At 35.3% G+C, this 16,231-nt stretch overlaps 1 protein-coding gene across 1 annotated transcript; it reads left to right on the forward strand.

Annotated features, from left to right (window-relative positions):
• The first annotated feature begins 314 nt into the window (after nt 1-314).
• LOC120637618 (ribosomal RNA small subunit methyltransferase NEP1) lies at nt 315-2,497 on the forward strand. Its single transcript, XM_039909506.1, has 3 exons — nt 315-658; nt 1,349-1,592; nt 2,119-2,497. The coding sequence occupies exons 1-3, from the start codon at nt 515-517 to the stop codon at nt 2,439-2,441; spliced, it is 711 nt and encodes a 236-aa protein (XP_039765440.1). The 5' UTR covers nt 315-514; the 3' UTR covers nt 2,442-2,497.
• Nucleotides 2,498-16,231: the final 13,734 nt, after the last annotated feature.

Raw genomic sequence — 16,231 nt, forward strand, 5'->3', positions numbered from 1 at the left:
TTTAATTTTTTTAAGGCAAAGGTATATCACATTAAAGCCATGTCTTCAGCGTACATTCATTGAACATTTTCAGTATTTGTTTTTAAATGTTATAACTTGATTTATGGGTCGGGTTCTAACTCTTTTACATAGGGTTGCCTGAGGTCCTAACTAGCACTCCTAGTACATTGACCTTTTATATACGATAGAGGTCAGTGCCTCACATACAAGCATGGAAGCTACAAAAAATAAAAAAACATTTAAAAAAAAACATTTGATATGATATACCTATGCTTTTTCCGAACGGGAAAGAATAAAGAAAAAGATGATATTTGACATTGACAGTACAAATACAAAACAAAAGTCAAAATATAACCTAAATAATATTTAACAGAATTCCATGTGTATTGTGTTTCGGAACAAGTTTCGCCTAAAATAAATTAAATTGTAACCACAATAAACCTAAATAAATAAGAACATAAATAACAGATAAATCTATCTTATGCTGTGAACTGTGGTACTCTTGCGTCTGATCATGGGTAAAAAAAGGAAACTTGCCGCTAATAACGATGATTTCGAATTTGATCCTATTCCACGGCACCTTGTTACATCGCATATAAAGAAACAAGATAAACGTCTCATTGTTATTCTAGAAAACGCTCAGCTAGAAACAGTGAAGGTGAGGTTTAAAATTCATTACTCATTCATTCAATTAGATAACCTGTAAATGTGTTAAATGTGGTAGATCAAATACCATATGTTGTTAATTTTAAAGGCAAATAATATTTCTGATGTGTTTAGTGTGTGTGCTATTTATAAAATGTTTAAAAAAAGTTAATAAATCATGATCTAAACAAGCATTAAAAAAACATTGGCACAAACACACACAAAATAAAATTGGGTAAATTCTTATTTATATACATAAAAGTACTAACATGAATTAATTGCTGTGCATGTGTATTGTTAAATTAAAAAAATGGCTGGCTAAACACCTAATTGCCTTTTTATGATATGTTTGCCTGGGGTGGTTTGAAACCAAGAAAATAAGGAAATATCCAAAGAATTACATACACAATTATTTTTTTCTATTGGATCTGAGAAGTATATAATAATGGCCACAGCCTACAGGAGTATCTTACCTCTACATGTTAGGCTGCTACCATCTTAGTCTAAGATGATAGGAGGCTAACTATAAGGTTATCATCTTGGTCTACCATTAGATAGAAATACTAATAGTCAAAATACTTTCCAAATGTTGTAAATTTCAAAAAATTATTCAGTTATCCACCTCATTTATCTTAACAGATCTGTGCTGTAAATATGTAACAAGATATGTTGATATTATTATGCTCTTTATTTAACTTCACAGAGTGGGAACAGTTTTGAACTTTTAAATTGTGATGACCATGCACATATCCTGAGAAAGAATGATAGGGATCCAGGGTCATGTCGACCAGATATCACCCACCAGTCCCTTTTAATGCTAATGGATTCACCTCTTAACCGAGCAGGACTACTGCAAGTATATATACACACAGAAAAAAATGTCCTTATAGAAATTAATCCACAAACAAGAATACCTAGGACTTTTAAAAGATTTGCTGGCTTAATGGGTATGTATTGCAATGAAACTACACTATGTTGTATTATTAATACTGTTTATTTGTACACCACTACAAAGGAAAAAATACACCACTATAAGGGTAGGAAAATAAAGGAAGAATAAATACTCAATACACACTGTTTAGCAGAACAATATCCAGTCTGTCTGTCTGTAGTGACTCTACCATATGTTTGGAAGGTAGATTTTATAGAATAAAAAAGGCTGACAAGATACAATTGCTCTTTTCCAATGACAGTGTATTGACAATTATTAATATTGAAACTACAGATACATCTCATAAATTGAAAAATTGAAATAAATGATGCATACTAAAATTGATTCAATTTTAATTCTGAGCTCAAAATAAAATAAGAGATAGATTACTTGTAGTTGTAGTCCTACCAATGTCACTTTATTATGAGCTCAAGATAGACTAAAAACCAAGACATACCTCCTTGGGCAAAATGTAGCCTATTCAACTCTCCAGCTCTATTGTTATGCAACTTAGCTAAAATTATATTTTATTTATTTTTCAGTTCAACTCTTACACAAATTTGCCATAAGAGCATCTGATGGACCAATGAAGTTGCTTAAAGTTATCAAAAATCCATTGACCTCACACTTACCAGTTGGGGTGAAAAAAATTACCATGTCATTTAGTTCAAAGATGGTACAGAACTGCCGAGAGTTGGTGCCAAAGGATGAACCAATAGTTATTATTATAGGGGCTATGGCTCATGGCAAGGTGGAAGTGGATTACTCAGAAGATGTAATATCAATAAGTAACTACCCACTGTCAGCAGCTTTAACTTGTGCAAAATTATGTTCAGCTTTTGAGGAAGTATGGGATGTTGTGTGAGGACTCTAGTATTTGTAACATATAGTTACTCAATAAATTTAAGATGTACTTTTGAATATCTTATTATTTGATCAAATAACCATTCCATAATACATCCATATGTAACTTCTATTTTCTTTGTAAACAATTAACGTGGTACAATGCATTCAATCCAATCTATTCTTCCTTTTATAAAAATGTCAAAATGTTATTGTGTGAAAACCATTTAACAATTTTATATAACTAAATGATTTTTTAATACAATATACATTACACAGTGCCTTTTTGTCATCTGACAACAGTGGCCTAATTAATGTGCCCAATATCTACTATTAATTGGTCAAAAATATGAAGGAAATGACATTAATAGTTTGGCGTATAAGGCATTCTATATCGAGTATATGCGGCGTGGTAGGGCGGCAGTATCAATGAATTTAATTGGGGTTGTTTCATTTCATCAACTACTTCCAATTTTTAAAATTCCGACATTAATGTTTAAATTTTACTAACTGTAGATCAGACAAATTAAAAGGGGCTTCGATGTTACGTTAGACAAACCACTGTGTATGTATCATCATCAAAATAACCCATTACCGGCCCACTACAGGGCACGGGTCTCCAACCACAATGAGAAGGGTTCAGGCCGTAGTCACAGTAAATATATAAAGCAGTATGAAAACTAGATCAGATTGATAAAATAATTACCTACAGTACAGTAAAGCGTGCAACCGCTTGTCTCGACACAGTAACCCCGACTAAAATATTTCGATAGTAGCTTTGGGGACTCGTAAAGACGAGGATCTGTGTGAAGGCTGTTTCGCACGTTTGTTCGTGCCTTAGTCCACCACACAAGCCCAGTGTGGATTGGTGGACTCAACAGACCTTTGAGAGCGATGGCGAACTCATGTATGCAGGTTTCCTCACGATGTTTTCCTTCACCGTTGCTTGCTGTGTATGTATATAAGTGTCCATTACCAGAACCGCATGTGCGTTATGTAACCGCAACCACAGACTTTATAAACAAAGGCAATGGCTAAGCAAAGGCTGCAATGGGTCAAGTTACCAATTAGCCTAGAAACACATTTTCGTAATATTATATTTACCAGACGCATTGATACGAAGGTAGGTAAGATATACCTACATTAAACCATCACGACCCTTAGGAGTCCATAAATTGGAGGGCGATGCGACGTGTTCATGTATAAAAGCTTGTACTGGAATTAACCAAATTCAAATTTAAATTCATTTATTTCAAGTAGGCCTTCTTTATAAGCACTTTTGAAACGTCAAGTATGTATGTTTGTCTCTACCACCGGTTCGGAAAGCAGATTCTACCGAGAAGAGCCGTCAAGAAACTCAGTAGTTGCTCTTTTCCAACATCAACATTTACAATCATTTTTCTATCTTGCGGGAGATGAGAGCGAGGCTGGCTGCTTCCAATCTACCTTGTCATTGAGGAATTCATCAAATGTATTGTAACCTCGCTGTACTAGATGCGTTTTTACACATTTTTTAAATGTATGCATTGGTAGGTCAAGAATTTTCTTAGGAATCATGTTGTAAAAGCGTATACTCAACCCCACAAAGGAGTTCTGCACCTTTCGCAGACGATATGCAGATCACTAATTTATATCGTTAAGTCGATTGTTAATTTCAGCTTTTTGTTTATAAAGAGCAATATTTTGTCTCACAAAGACTATATTAATATAGATATATTGCGAAGCTACTGTAAGAATACGTATGAAGAATTAAATGATACCTGTTTAATTTATAATTAAACTCGAATAGTGGATAGACCCAGTAACCAATCTTCAAAAATATCTATCACAAAAGAAAAACATTCGTCTTTAAAATTATTTCTAAATCCTTATTATTAATATTAGAAATGCGAAAGAGTTTTTTTTTTGTTTGTCGTTCCTTCACACCCTTACTAAATTAATGATTGACTTAATTTTGGGAATAGAGTTAGTTAAAAAAAGGACTGAGAGCAACATAGGTATACAAACGGCTCCAAAGGGATTTGTAAAAAAACCGAATTAAACGCGGACGAATAACTTTGGCAACAGCAGCCAATTTATTGATTACTAGGTAGCTCTTGCCACGACTTCGTCCGCGTTTGTGTTCCTTTTTAAAGCACATTTTTAAGTTGTGTATTCTTGTAAACAAATCGGGTGTAGTTTTTAAAAAGAACTTTTTTTATTAAGTTTTGTTTAGGTGTATCTTAGTCCTTGAATTTTCAAACTCGCGATAACTTATACATTAAATGACCGATTGGAAGAAGAAGTTATATTTTTGCTATCCAAAAATATAACTTCTTAAATTTGAACTGAAAAAGCAGTTTAGGTATTCGGCATAAATTGAAGCTCCATATTTGACGTTTTCGCATGCAAATTATTTTGTAGTGGGCTAGTTTACTTATCATATTTAGATATGTTATACTGGAATTAATTTAAAAGTATATTACTGCTAAGTACGCTTGATGATAAAACAATTTATTTGAATAAGGATTAATACTGCGATACTAGTGTTACCCACTTTTATTTCTATTGGCGTGAAAATTTTAGAACATAAAAGCTGCTATTGCGAATTAAGTATGATAAATAGATTCATTCCCTCGCGGAGTTTTTTGTAGATAATAATGTAATACATAATTTTTATGTATCAATATTTTTCTCAGCATTTTGCTCTGGGACTTTTTTTTTAATTTTCTTAAGGATCTCCATTTTTTTTAAATAGATTGTAACCTATGTTACTTCGTTATACTTTTGCTTTCTTTTTGCGAAGAAATGGTTAAGATAGGTCTAGTAATTTCGGAGTCGATTGGGTACAAACAAACAAAAAATCTTTCCTCTTTATAATACCTAAGTACCTATTAGTATAGACTAATCAATTATAAATAAGTAAGTACTTAACACATTGAGAACTTTCATTTATTACTTACGTACTGAACTCGATAAGGTAAGATTATTTATTAGTGTCTGTAAGTATATCTGTTATATTCGATTAGAAGGAGCAAAATGTACTGGATTATTAAAAGTGCATAACAAGAACTATCATTAAACATGTCTGCAAAATCTTGTTGAGCAAGCATTGAAAAGTAATTAATTAAATTATACAGGTAATGTCAATGGTATCATGTGATGTCAAATATTAATAATATTATATGTAATTCGAAGTTTGTCCTGCTTTTACGGTATAAGTAAGCAACCAATTGATTTTTGGGATACAGTTAGTTGAAAGGACTGAGAGTAACAGACTCTTTTTATAACAAACGGGTCACGTGGCATTAAAAAAAAACATAATAAATGCGGACGAAGGCCGCTAGCAACAGCTAGTATATAACATAATAAGTATATTCTTTTAAAGCTCGTTAGGATTAAGATATGGCGGCACATTGTTTGAGTGCCAAATACAAACAAAAAATCGCGTTCCCCTCGCCTGTAGCGGAAACGTCGGGACATCCGCCAAATTAGTAACAGCCGCCTTATAGACGATACTCTGGGTCCTGACAAAGCTACAAATATCCAATTAGTGAGAGAGGCGACACTTCGAAGTTTTTTTCTTGCATTTCTACTAATAGGAAACATATTTCGTTAATATTAGCTGTGGGCTTGACAACAATCTCACCTGATGGTGAGTGGTAGCGGGCTAACCTGTTAGGGGTTTGGTAGTAATGTCAAAACCATACCTTTATTCGACATTGTACTAGAAAGCTTGTATGCTTGGCAGCACGTCTTTGCCAAGCACGTCTTGACGAGAAGGATGGTAACTAGCCAAGTTCGCAGCCTCCTACCAAACACGTCTCATTGCCAACCTATCACCAGCCTTCTACGAGGCACGGGCATCCTGAGAATGAGAAGGGTATAGACCGTAGACTACCCCGTCTAAGCCTTCTTCTGCCGGCCACACTACCTTTTATGATAAGTTGAAGAAATTTATAATTATAACGTAGTGGCTTACTGCGGAGTTCAGCGGCTGTTAGCTCCTCTTTAGAGCTCCAGGCGAAAGTGTGTGAAATGTTCTCAAAAGGCGTGTCAAGTCAACCAATCTGCACTAGGCCAGCGTAGAGGACTACGGCCACCCTTGTCATGGTAGAAAGACCCGTGCTCTGTAGTGCGCTTATATGACGATGACGATTAATCTTTATATTTAAGTCGGACGTGCAACTTTTTCAGTTTATTGAGATACCAAAATATATCTAGGTATTTACGATTAATTATTAACGCTATTGCACATGATTTTATAATGTGAAAAACACTTGATAATGGTATGTATTTATCGACAGATAAAAGGAAAAACGTGGAATGTTATCTTTGTCGGTGCCACCAGCCATTCTGTCGCTTGCTAACAAAATACATAATGCAGTCCACCTAATTTCTATTAGCTTAGCAATAAGTAATATATTTCAATGGACTTATTTATTAGTAGTACGTGTTCCCGGTCGTGTAAACCTCAGCTATAAATAGTGATGAGTGAGTTAGCTTTCATGCGATAAAAAATAATGTAGTATCGACTTAAGTATATTTCCACAAGTCAGTGCTTCCAAAGTACGAAGTTAGACAGTTAATTTAGTAATAAACATATTTTATTATTTAATTAAGTAGGGTATACAATAAATCGGTACAAATAGGTAAATTATTGTGGATAATGTCGACATGAATCTATAGTGATTTTAAAAAATGCAACAGTATTATTTATACAAAAAATTGTAAAGAATGTGGAAATAAGTAACGAGTTTGAAGGAGCACCTACCTAAATAAAAGATTCATCATCATGATCATCCTTTTAAAATACCGGGCACACACTTTTTTTTTTCTCCTCTTTTTTGGAAGGGAGGGTTTTAAAGCATAGACGCACGACACGAATCAATGGCGGGCTCAACGATTATTATAACATTCTTATGTTAATAATCGGTTAAGTTTACAGTGGTAACATACCGGTAAAGTTTGAGCAAACATCGAAGATCAAGTAGGTAATTCAACTGTATTCGATTTCTGAATCAACCTCGAACATCACTAGATATTAAATTACATATTCCAACGTTAACGCAGCTGAGGTGGCGTGATGTATGACTAATAAGTAAGTACATAAGTAACTAGCAACTCAACACTTGACTAATAGTGCATATTCTACTGCGTTTTTAACCGATTTAATAAACGATGATCTATAGGTAAGTATTTCTTTTTCCTTTGAGCACGTTACCTCTTTATTAGGTTATATCTTATACGTTTAAAGAAGTTTCTACTGAATAGATGTAACAATCAAGACGTAAACTTAGAGTAGATAGATAACACAGAGTTAAAAACCTACAGAACCCTCAAACAGCTTCGCTATTGCATGCAGTGCATTGTGACCAAAAAAAGGGAAAACGCCCCGCGCGCGTCTCAAATCACACCCGCTCAATATTTCTAGCTTACAAACTTATCGCAACCTTATGGTAAACATTAGAGCTAAACTGTCAACTACTAAACGAAATAAAGTGACTAACCGCTGTGGTAGATAAGTAACTTACTCATACTTTTTGGCGTCAAGAAATAGAAAAAGGAAAAAATGAGGGAGTCTGTAGGTACACCAATTTAAATATATAGTAGGTACATCGAAGTCTTCAAACATATCGATCAAATGAGGCACCTATACAGTATACCTAAGTATACTTAGAAACGAAGTCGAACGAAAGTCGAAACAACAGAAAGTTGTTTTTTGATGTGTGATAATGTTTAAAAAAAAAATTATAGACAGGATACTAGGTAGTAGATAGGTATAATAGTAGATAAGTACTAATAGTATCTTACCTAGAAAACATTTAGCAAAAAATATTTCTGAGTCAACACTTTTTTTTCCTTATTTATAACTGCCAGGTTATATGTATAGATATAAAGTTAGTTTATATAAAATATACGATTGTATGCAATATGCCTATTGACTATTCGATCAAACAACTTATCCAGCGTCTCTATGATGGCTCTGGTGCTGAATCTTAAACCGGTAAAACGAGTGGTTTGTTAACGGGCAATCTTTTTTTATTACGTTATTAAAGATATCCGGCTAACGGGTTTTTCTAGTAGCATTTTTCTTATAATTTTATACATGTCTAATTCTATGATATCACTTTTTTATAATGTAGGCAGGTTGGTAAAAAATCACTCCCGATATCTAAACACCCTCAATTACTTTTATATAAAAACACAAAACAATTGTCTCAACTGCAGAACATAGAGTAAATGTTATATATTTAACCTGTACGGACAGTTTCACTTACCTAACCCATATCGGTAAACCCACGCGGTAGTGTACCGAAGCGCTAAATCCACTCACAGCACTTCTTTCTGTCAGTAGTGTGGTAAAGCTACGATCGAAGCCTACAACGAGAGCAGACTAGGGATCTGTATATGTTTTCCAAAATTCCCTGCCGGGGATCGGGACCCCGGACCACATCCCTCGTCACTGCGAGATCAGGATATATGGAACAGATTTTATGGCCCCAGGCCTTAATGTTATCTTTACTGGATTAGGGGGATCGCCTTCCAGTACCCAGCACCGTGGGGCCCGAACGGTCATCAGTTGTTCTAGCGAGGTGCCCCGCAAATTACCACTTCAACTGCTGAATTCGTTGAGCTAAGACGGTAAATCTGATAATTCTAGGGACCAATTTCGGACTTTTTTATGTAGACTTTACCTACTGTAGGAATTTCTGTGTCAAGCAACAATTTCAAGCTTCAGCTCTTTTCTGGCTACTACGACGTGCAGAAAGTAGAAATAAAGCGGTTCACGAGAAATCATGAAATTCAACTGAGAGAGAGAGAGAGAGTGAGTATAAACCATGGGATATAATATGCTTTACGGACTTTTTATCCCTTTCCACCAACCTATGCATATAAAAGTTCTTAGTATGAAGGTGTTGAGTTATTTAGGTCCTCTTTAAAATTAGTTATAAATTATAATCGATCTATCTACTATAAGCTCTATGTATATTGTTTATTTTAGAAAGTACCCATCTCAATATACAATACAAATATAAATTATTTAATAAAAAAATAAAAATATTATATGTAACTATACTATTAAGTTATATATTCTGTGTACTATATGTGTACTTATCAGTTATCCGAAACCTACAAATATAGCGAATAACAAAGCGGCGAGGGAATGGGGTCAGTTCTATCGAATATGCATATTCCTACTGCATTCCTTTAAACAGCATAAACAATCTGTCCATATGATTGTGAACACTGAACAGATGTCCTGCCTGCGTGTGCAATTCAATGACGTGTAAAACGGTAGCAGCCGACATACCTATTTCAATAGATTGTTAGTTTGGTACCTAGTTCTGATAAATTTTCTAATATAGGTAAGTACATTGAAAATACAGTAGGTAATTTCATGCCTGATGAGGCCAATCGAAATCATTAAGCGATTTACAGCTATACCTTAATCTATCTAATTATACTGGCGAAAAACTTAAAAATTAATCATTATAGTGCTTTTGTATGACTCCATGCAGAGCACGGTAAAGGACGCCAGTGTAAGGAGGACAGTGTATTTTTTAAGTTATCAAACGTTACGCCGGAGTCATGGAATTATGAAATCCATGGCATTTCGTCGTCTGTAGTATAAAATTACAGGTTTTGCACTAGTCAATTAGACGTTGGCTTACTTGCAAACACATAGTCAGGCTTCAGAGTGCACTACTGGTCTACAGGTAACCCATGCGATGGACTGATCGAATTATATCTGCTTTGGGTAATTCGTTCCATGCGAGCAAGCATTCCTATCTGTATCCCTGCTCTGTTTCCTAAGAGGATCAAATAGACAAAAAAATTGCGATCTATCCACTTGCGATCAAACTAATTTTCTTCGGTCTTTCCCCCTGCTGTTTACTTAGGGGGGAAAACACGAATAAGAAGCTTTATCTGTCCCCTCGTTGGGAGCAGAGAGGCAGATCGAACTTATTCTTTCCGTTGTCCATCTTCTTCGAACTATGTCCATGGCCACTCTGACTAGAATGTTACCTCGCAGAAGAATACACTTACCTAGTTCCCAACTGAAACTGGATGCAGATATCTATAGGTTAGTGTCTAGGTTGGGCATCGCATTTCATCATAACATTATATTTCTTATTTGTCAATTTTCCATTGAGATTGATTAAAATGCACGATGGAATCATCAATGCATCTCCCTGCTATGCAATGGTAAGATTATGCAAGAGCAAAAGAACAAAGAAAACTTTTTCTTGCTATTATCTTTATTACAATCGTAGATAGGTATATGTTTGTGCCGCGAGCTAGGAAAGAGACGATATAGAGCTGGGACTCTGTATCAACACGGGTTTTTAGGTTTGCTAAATTGTAGTTACAATATTTGAATTTCATAAACAGTTGCCAGGTAAGAACAAGTCTCTATGGAGCCTTTATGATTCCCATGCAGGTCAAGGTAAAGGGCACCAGTGCGGTTATGCCACCAGTAAAAACATTACCGAGGAGGGTTGACATCAGACAAGCGGGCGATTATTCAAATTCAAATTCAAATTCATTTATTTCAAGTAGGCCTACTTTATAAGCACTTTTGAAACGTCAAGTATGCATGTTTGTGTGACTCTACCACCGGTTCGGAAAGCAGATTCTACCGAGAAGAGCCGGCAAGAAACTCAGTAGTTGCTCTTTTCCAACATCAACATTTACAATCATTTTGCTATCTTGCGGGAGATGAGAGCGAGGCTGGCTGCTTCCATTCTACCTTGTCATTGAGGAATTCATCAAATGTATAGTAACCTCGCTGTACTAGATGCGTTTTTACACATTTTTTAAATGTATGCATTGGTAGGTCAAGAATTTCCTTAGGAATCATGTTGTAAAAGCGTATACTCAACCCCACAAAGGAGTTCTGCACCTTTCGCAGACGATATGCAGATATCACTAATTTATGACCGTTTCTGGTAAGTCGATTGTTAATTTCAGCTTTTGATTTATAAAGAGTAATATTTTGCCTCACAAAGACTATATTACTATAAATGTATTGCGAAGCTACTGTAAGAATACCTATTTGTTTAAATTTTTCACGAAGCGATTCGCGTGATCCAAGTTTATATATTGATCGTACGGCTCTTTTCTGTAGTATAAATATACTTTCAATATCTGCAGCTTTTCCCCACAGCAAGATCCCATAGGACATAATACTGTGAAAGTATGCGAAATAAACAAGCCTAGCTGTTTCAACATCGGTAAGCTGTCTAATTTTCCTGATTGCATATGCAGCCGAGCTGAGTTTACTCGCTAGGCTTTCTATATGGGTACCCCACTGTAGCTTACAATCTAAGGTCACTCCTAGAAAAACAGTGGAGTTTTCTATTTCAAGTGTTTCTCCATTTATTATGATGTTTTTATCAATTTTTTTTACGTTAGGCAAAACAAATTCCAAACACTTAGTTTTTTTTGCATTTAAAAGTAAGTTATTAACAGTAAACCAGTCTGACACATGTGACAAAGCACGGTTTACGTCGTCAAAATTATCTTTGTTTCTATCAGTCTTAAAAATGAGAGATGTATCATCTGCAAACAGTACAATCTCACAAGTGCCCCTGACATGGTGTGGCAGATCATTTATATACACCAGAAACAATAAGGGACCCAAAATTGAGCCTTGTGGGACACCCATTAAGGCAGATGATCCCTTAGACTTTATGTCTTTTACGCATACCCTTTGAACTCTATCACTTAGATAAGAGGCAATTAAATTGAGTGCAACGTTTTTGATGCCATAGTGGCTTAGTTTTAATAACAACGTTTTGTGTTCAACGCAATCGAATGCTTTGGACAGATCACAGAAAACACCAATGGCATTCTGCGAACGTTCCCAGGCATCGTAAATATGCTTTATGAGTCTTGCGCCTGCATCCGTTGTACTACGACCTTTAGTGAAGCCGTACTGCTCCGGATGAAGTAAGTTATTTACATTAAAATGATTTAAAAGTTGATAAAGTATAATTTTTTCAAAGACCTTACTAAGAGTTGGCAAGATTGAAATAGGCCTGTAATTGTTAAGGTCATTTTTATGACCGGATTTAAAAAGGGGTATTAATTTACTACATTTCATTAGGTTCGGAAAAATACCCATATCAACACATTCATTAAAAATTACAGCTAGATAAGGGGCAATAACGTCAATAATGTTAGAAATGACCATCACCGACATACCCCACAGATCACCGGTTTTTTTCAACTTTAATAACCTGAAATTCTTTACAATATCTATTGCAGATATATGTTTAAAATTAAATAAAACATTGCACTCTTTAACATTATCTCTCAATATACGCTGAGCTGCTATTGGTGAAGAGCTTAGAGAATCTGTTAACAAAATGGGAACATTCTGAAAGAAGTTTTCGAAAGTATTAGCAACCTCCCTGTCAGACGTCACTTTATTGTTATCAACAATAAGTTCAAAATCCACATCACGAGATTTAGTTTTTCCTGACTCGTAATTAACTATTTTCCAGGTTGTTTGTATTTTGTTATCAGATTTCATTATACTATATTTAATGTGTAGCGATTTCGCATTAGTGCAAACATTCTTAAATATTTTAGAGTATTTTTTTACGTGTTCTACGAAAGTTGGAGTATGATTAAATTGTTTTTCATCATACAGCTCATACAACTTCTCCCTACTTTTATATATACCTACAGTAGCCCAGTCACTAAATTTTAATTTATTACTGACATTGATGTGCTTAAAGTTGAATACTCTATTAAATTCGTTGTTTATAGTATTAAATAGTGCACTATAAAGACTGTCCGGATGAAAATGTTAGCACGCAATACCAGGGATTTTCGCAGTAATTTCACGTTTAAATCGCATTAATTTAGTCTTAGTTATTGGCCTACACTTTATAATTTGTCTGCTTTTATTGATAGTATTTAAAACAGTAATAAGTTGACCACAATGATCTGACCTTAAATTATTAATTATTCTTTTATCTAAAATGTCACAATTGAAAAAAATATTATCTAAGCAGGATGCTGAAGTTGCAGTTACTCTAGTAGGTTCACTAAAAGTGTGACACAAATTAAAACATTTAAATAAGTTAAGCAATCTAGCAGTTGTTGCATTTTCTAGTAAAATGTCGACATTGAAATCGCCACATACAATTACTTTTTTAGTAGAAAGACACAAACGCTTTAGTACATCCTCCATGACATTCTCGAAATCGCTAAAATCACCTGAAGGGGGTCGGTATACACTCACTATTATAAATCGCTCCAGCTCCACACAAGACAGTTCTGCAATGCGTTCAACAGAAAGACCAACTATGTCTTTTCGTTCTTTACAAATTATATTATTACGTACAAAAATTAAAGATCCACCGTGAATTGCAGTCCTTCTGAAGAACGCACTTGACAATATAAAGTTATCGATGTTTACTGCTACTTGTGTACCAGTGAGCCAGTGCTCAGTTATACACAAAATATGTACATTGAGTTTCTCCACAAACAGCTCTATTTCTAATTCTTTGCCGGTGAAGCTCTGTATATTTTGGTGTACAATGTTCATATGGCAGAGCTCCTCCGTTGTCTTATTAACTAGTTTAAATCATTATTAAATTTCTTAATAGTACTAGCGCAAGTACTAGGGTCAGTAATAGAAATAGAAGTACTTGAAGTACAATTTGTAAAAGTGTCAATAGACTTTGTTACAACAGTTGTAACAGTATCATTTAAATTATAAGCTAGTAAAAACGCTATCTGCTGCTTACACTTTTTAGGCAGATACAATTTATCTCTTGTCATTACAAATGATGACGTGAATTTATTAATGTCAAAATAAAAAATTGCGTCGCTATGACGGTATGTCAAATTATAGATTAATAAGTTTAATTTATAAATATGTTCATTTTGTTTTGAGTTTAGAGTGCCACAATAAGGAAAGGCACACATTACAAACTTACATTTCGTTTTGTTATTTAAAAGCAGTAATTTTTCAATGCATCTTATAATCTGATGCTTTTTGACATTTAAACTGTCCCCTAAATTTAACTGGATTATAAAAATACGTCAAAATAACCAAAGAGAAAAATGTATCTTCTCCCACAGCTTTATCTTTATATGGCCCACAAGTGGAAATAATATCCATTTAATATATGTGTTAACGACGCGGCGGTAAATTTCTCCTATTACATGTTCCTGTGCTTTAGCAGGTGGAAGAACGTTTGTAGTGGTTCTACCATCAATATTGTTGAGAAAAACTGTCGATATAAGTATGTATCTATTGATTATCCACAAATAATTGCTGCCACGGCAGCAGCGACGGCTCCTGGAACACATAATAATTATGTTAGTACATATATCTATAAAAAAAATATTGTATTTTAATAAAATGAAAGTATAACTGAGAAGGGGCGGCAGCATCCCTACCATCTACTGCTTTCACCAACCAGGTTGCCTCTTTAATAGTTTTTAATGACAATGTGAGATGGTGATAACAAAAAAAAATAACAACCGGCTAAGTTTGTTGTGGGCTTCTTCTTAGACCAGGGCGCGTTTGGAACCCTCGAAGCTTTAGTTTTAAGTTGACGAATTTAGTTATCGCCATTAACTCACTTCTATTTTTCATGATTAACACATCAAAAGTACTATCTATGTGGCTATTTAAATAAAGCTGTGGGAGAAGATACATTTTTAACCTTTCCCCTGGGTAGATAATTGTCTCCTGCCCATGCTAGCCGTGCTGAGAGGGGGTTATGGGCAAACCCTCCCGTTAGGATAGGCCGTTAGTCCACCAGTGGACAGTTATAGTCTACTGATGGAATACCTAACCTACCTAAGACGTAATTTAAACCGTACATGGATAATAATTCCAGCGCAGCCCGTTCCTGCTACACATCCGTCATAAGATACTGGAAATGCGTGACAAATCATGCTCTATGATGAGCCGACGCAAACAAAAGATCGTGTGTGAATGTAACGTAGAGTAAATGCAGGCGATCCTAGCCTTTGTGGTAACGTGGGGTGCGCGCACACACTTCTTAATAAGGGCTATTACAAAATAGTATTGTCTTTTTAGAAATAAATCATAATTGGGATCCTCGGTGTCAACATCTCGAACGAAGTCCAGTTCCGCGCTCACTTGGAAGGTAAAGCTAAATTAGCTTCCAAAAAGCTTGGTGTGCTCAACAGAGAAAACGTTACTTTGCGTCAAAGCATAGACTCCAGCTCTATAAAGCGCAAGTAAGACCTCAAATGGAGTACTGCTCGCATCTTTGGGCTGGGGCACCTCTTTACCAACTCCTTCCATTTGATCGGATACAAAAGCGGGCAGTTCGACTTGTTGACAATCCCAAATTAACTTGCAGTTTGGAGTCCCTGGGGTACCGAAGAAATGTTAGCTCCCTTTGTTTGTTCTATCGACTCTATAATGGAGAGTGTTCCGAAGAGTTGTTTGCGTTGATACCTCCTTCCCTGTTCTCTGACCGCACCTCACGTCGTAGAAATAAATTCCACCCTCATCATCTGGATGCCTGGTATTCTTCTACTGTTCCAAATACCAGATCATTTCTACCGCGCACTTGCAAATTGTGGAACAATCTCCCATCTGATGTGTTTCCTCAAAAATTCAATCTAGGGTTATTCAAGGGGCGGATAAACAAATTCCTTAAAAGCCTGCTACGCATCGGTGGCTCCTCTGGTGCTGCAGATGTTTATGGGCGGCGGTGATCACTTAACATCAGGTGACCCGCTTGCTCGTTTGCCCGCTATTAATATAAAAAAAAATAAAAAAAAATCTATACACGTGGTTAAAACATAGTTGTAAACAGCCGGAAT

The sequence above is a fragment of the Pararge aegeria genome, chromosome 4, assembly GCF_905163445.1.
Source record: "Pararge aegeria chromosome 4, ilParAegt1.1, whole genome shotgun sequence".
Lineage (NCBI taxonomy): Eukaryota > Metazoa > Arthropoda > Insecta > Lepidoptera > Nymphalidae > Pararge > Pararge aegeria.

Bases quoted from the DNA above. Each gene is read 5' to 3' on its own strand.
- LOC120637618 (XM_039909506.1), top strand. From the start codon at position 515: ATGGGTAAAAAAAGGAAACTTGCCGCTAATAACGATGATTTCGAATTT. The intron at 659-1,348 runs GTGAGGTTTAAA...TTAACTTCACAG, and splicing joins CTCAGCTAGAAACAGTGAAG to AGTGGGAACAGTTTTGAACT. The intron at 1,593-2,118 runs GTATGTATTGCA...TTTATTTTTCAG, and splicing joins AAGATTTGCTGGCTTAATGG to TTCAACTCTTACACAAATTT.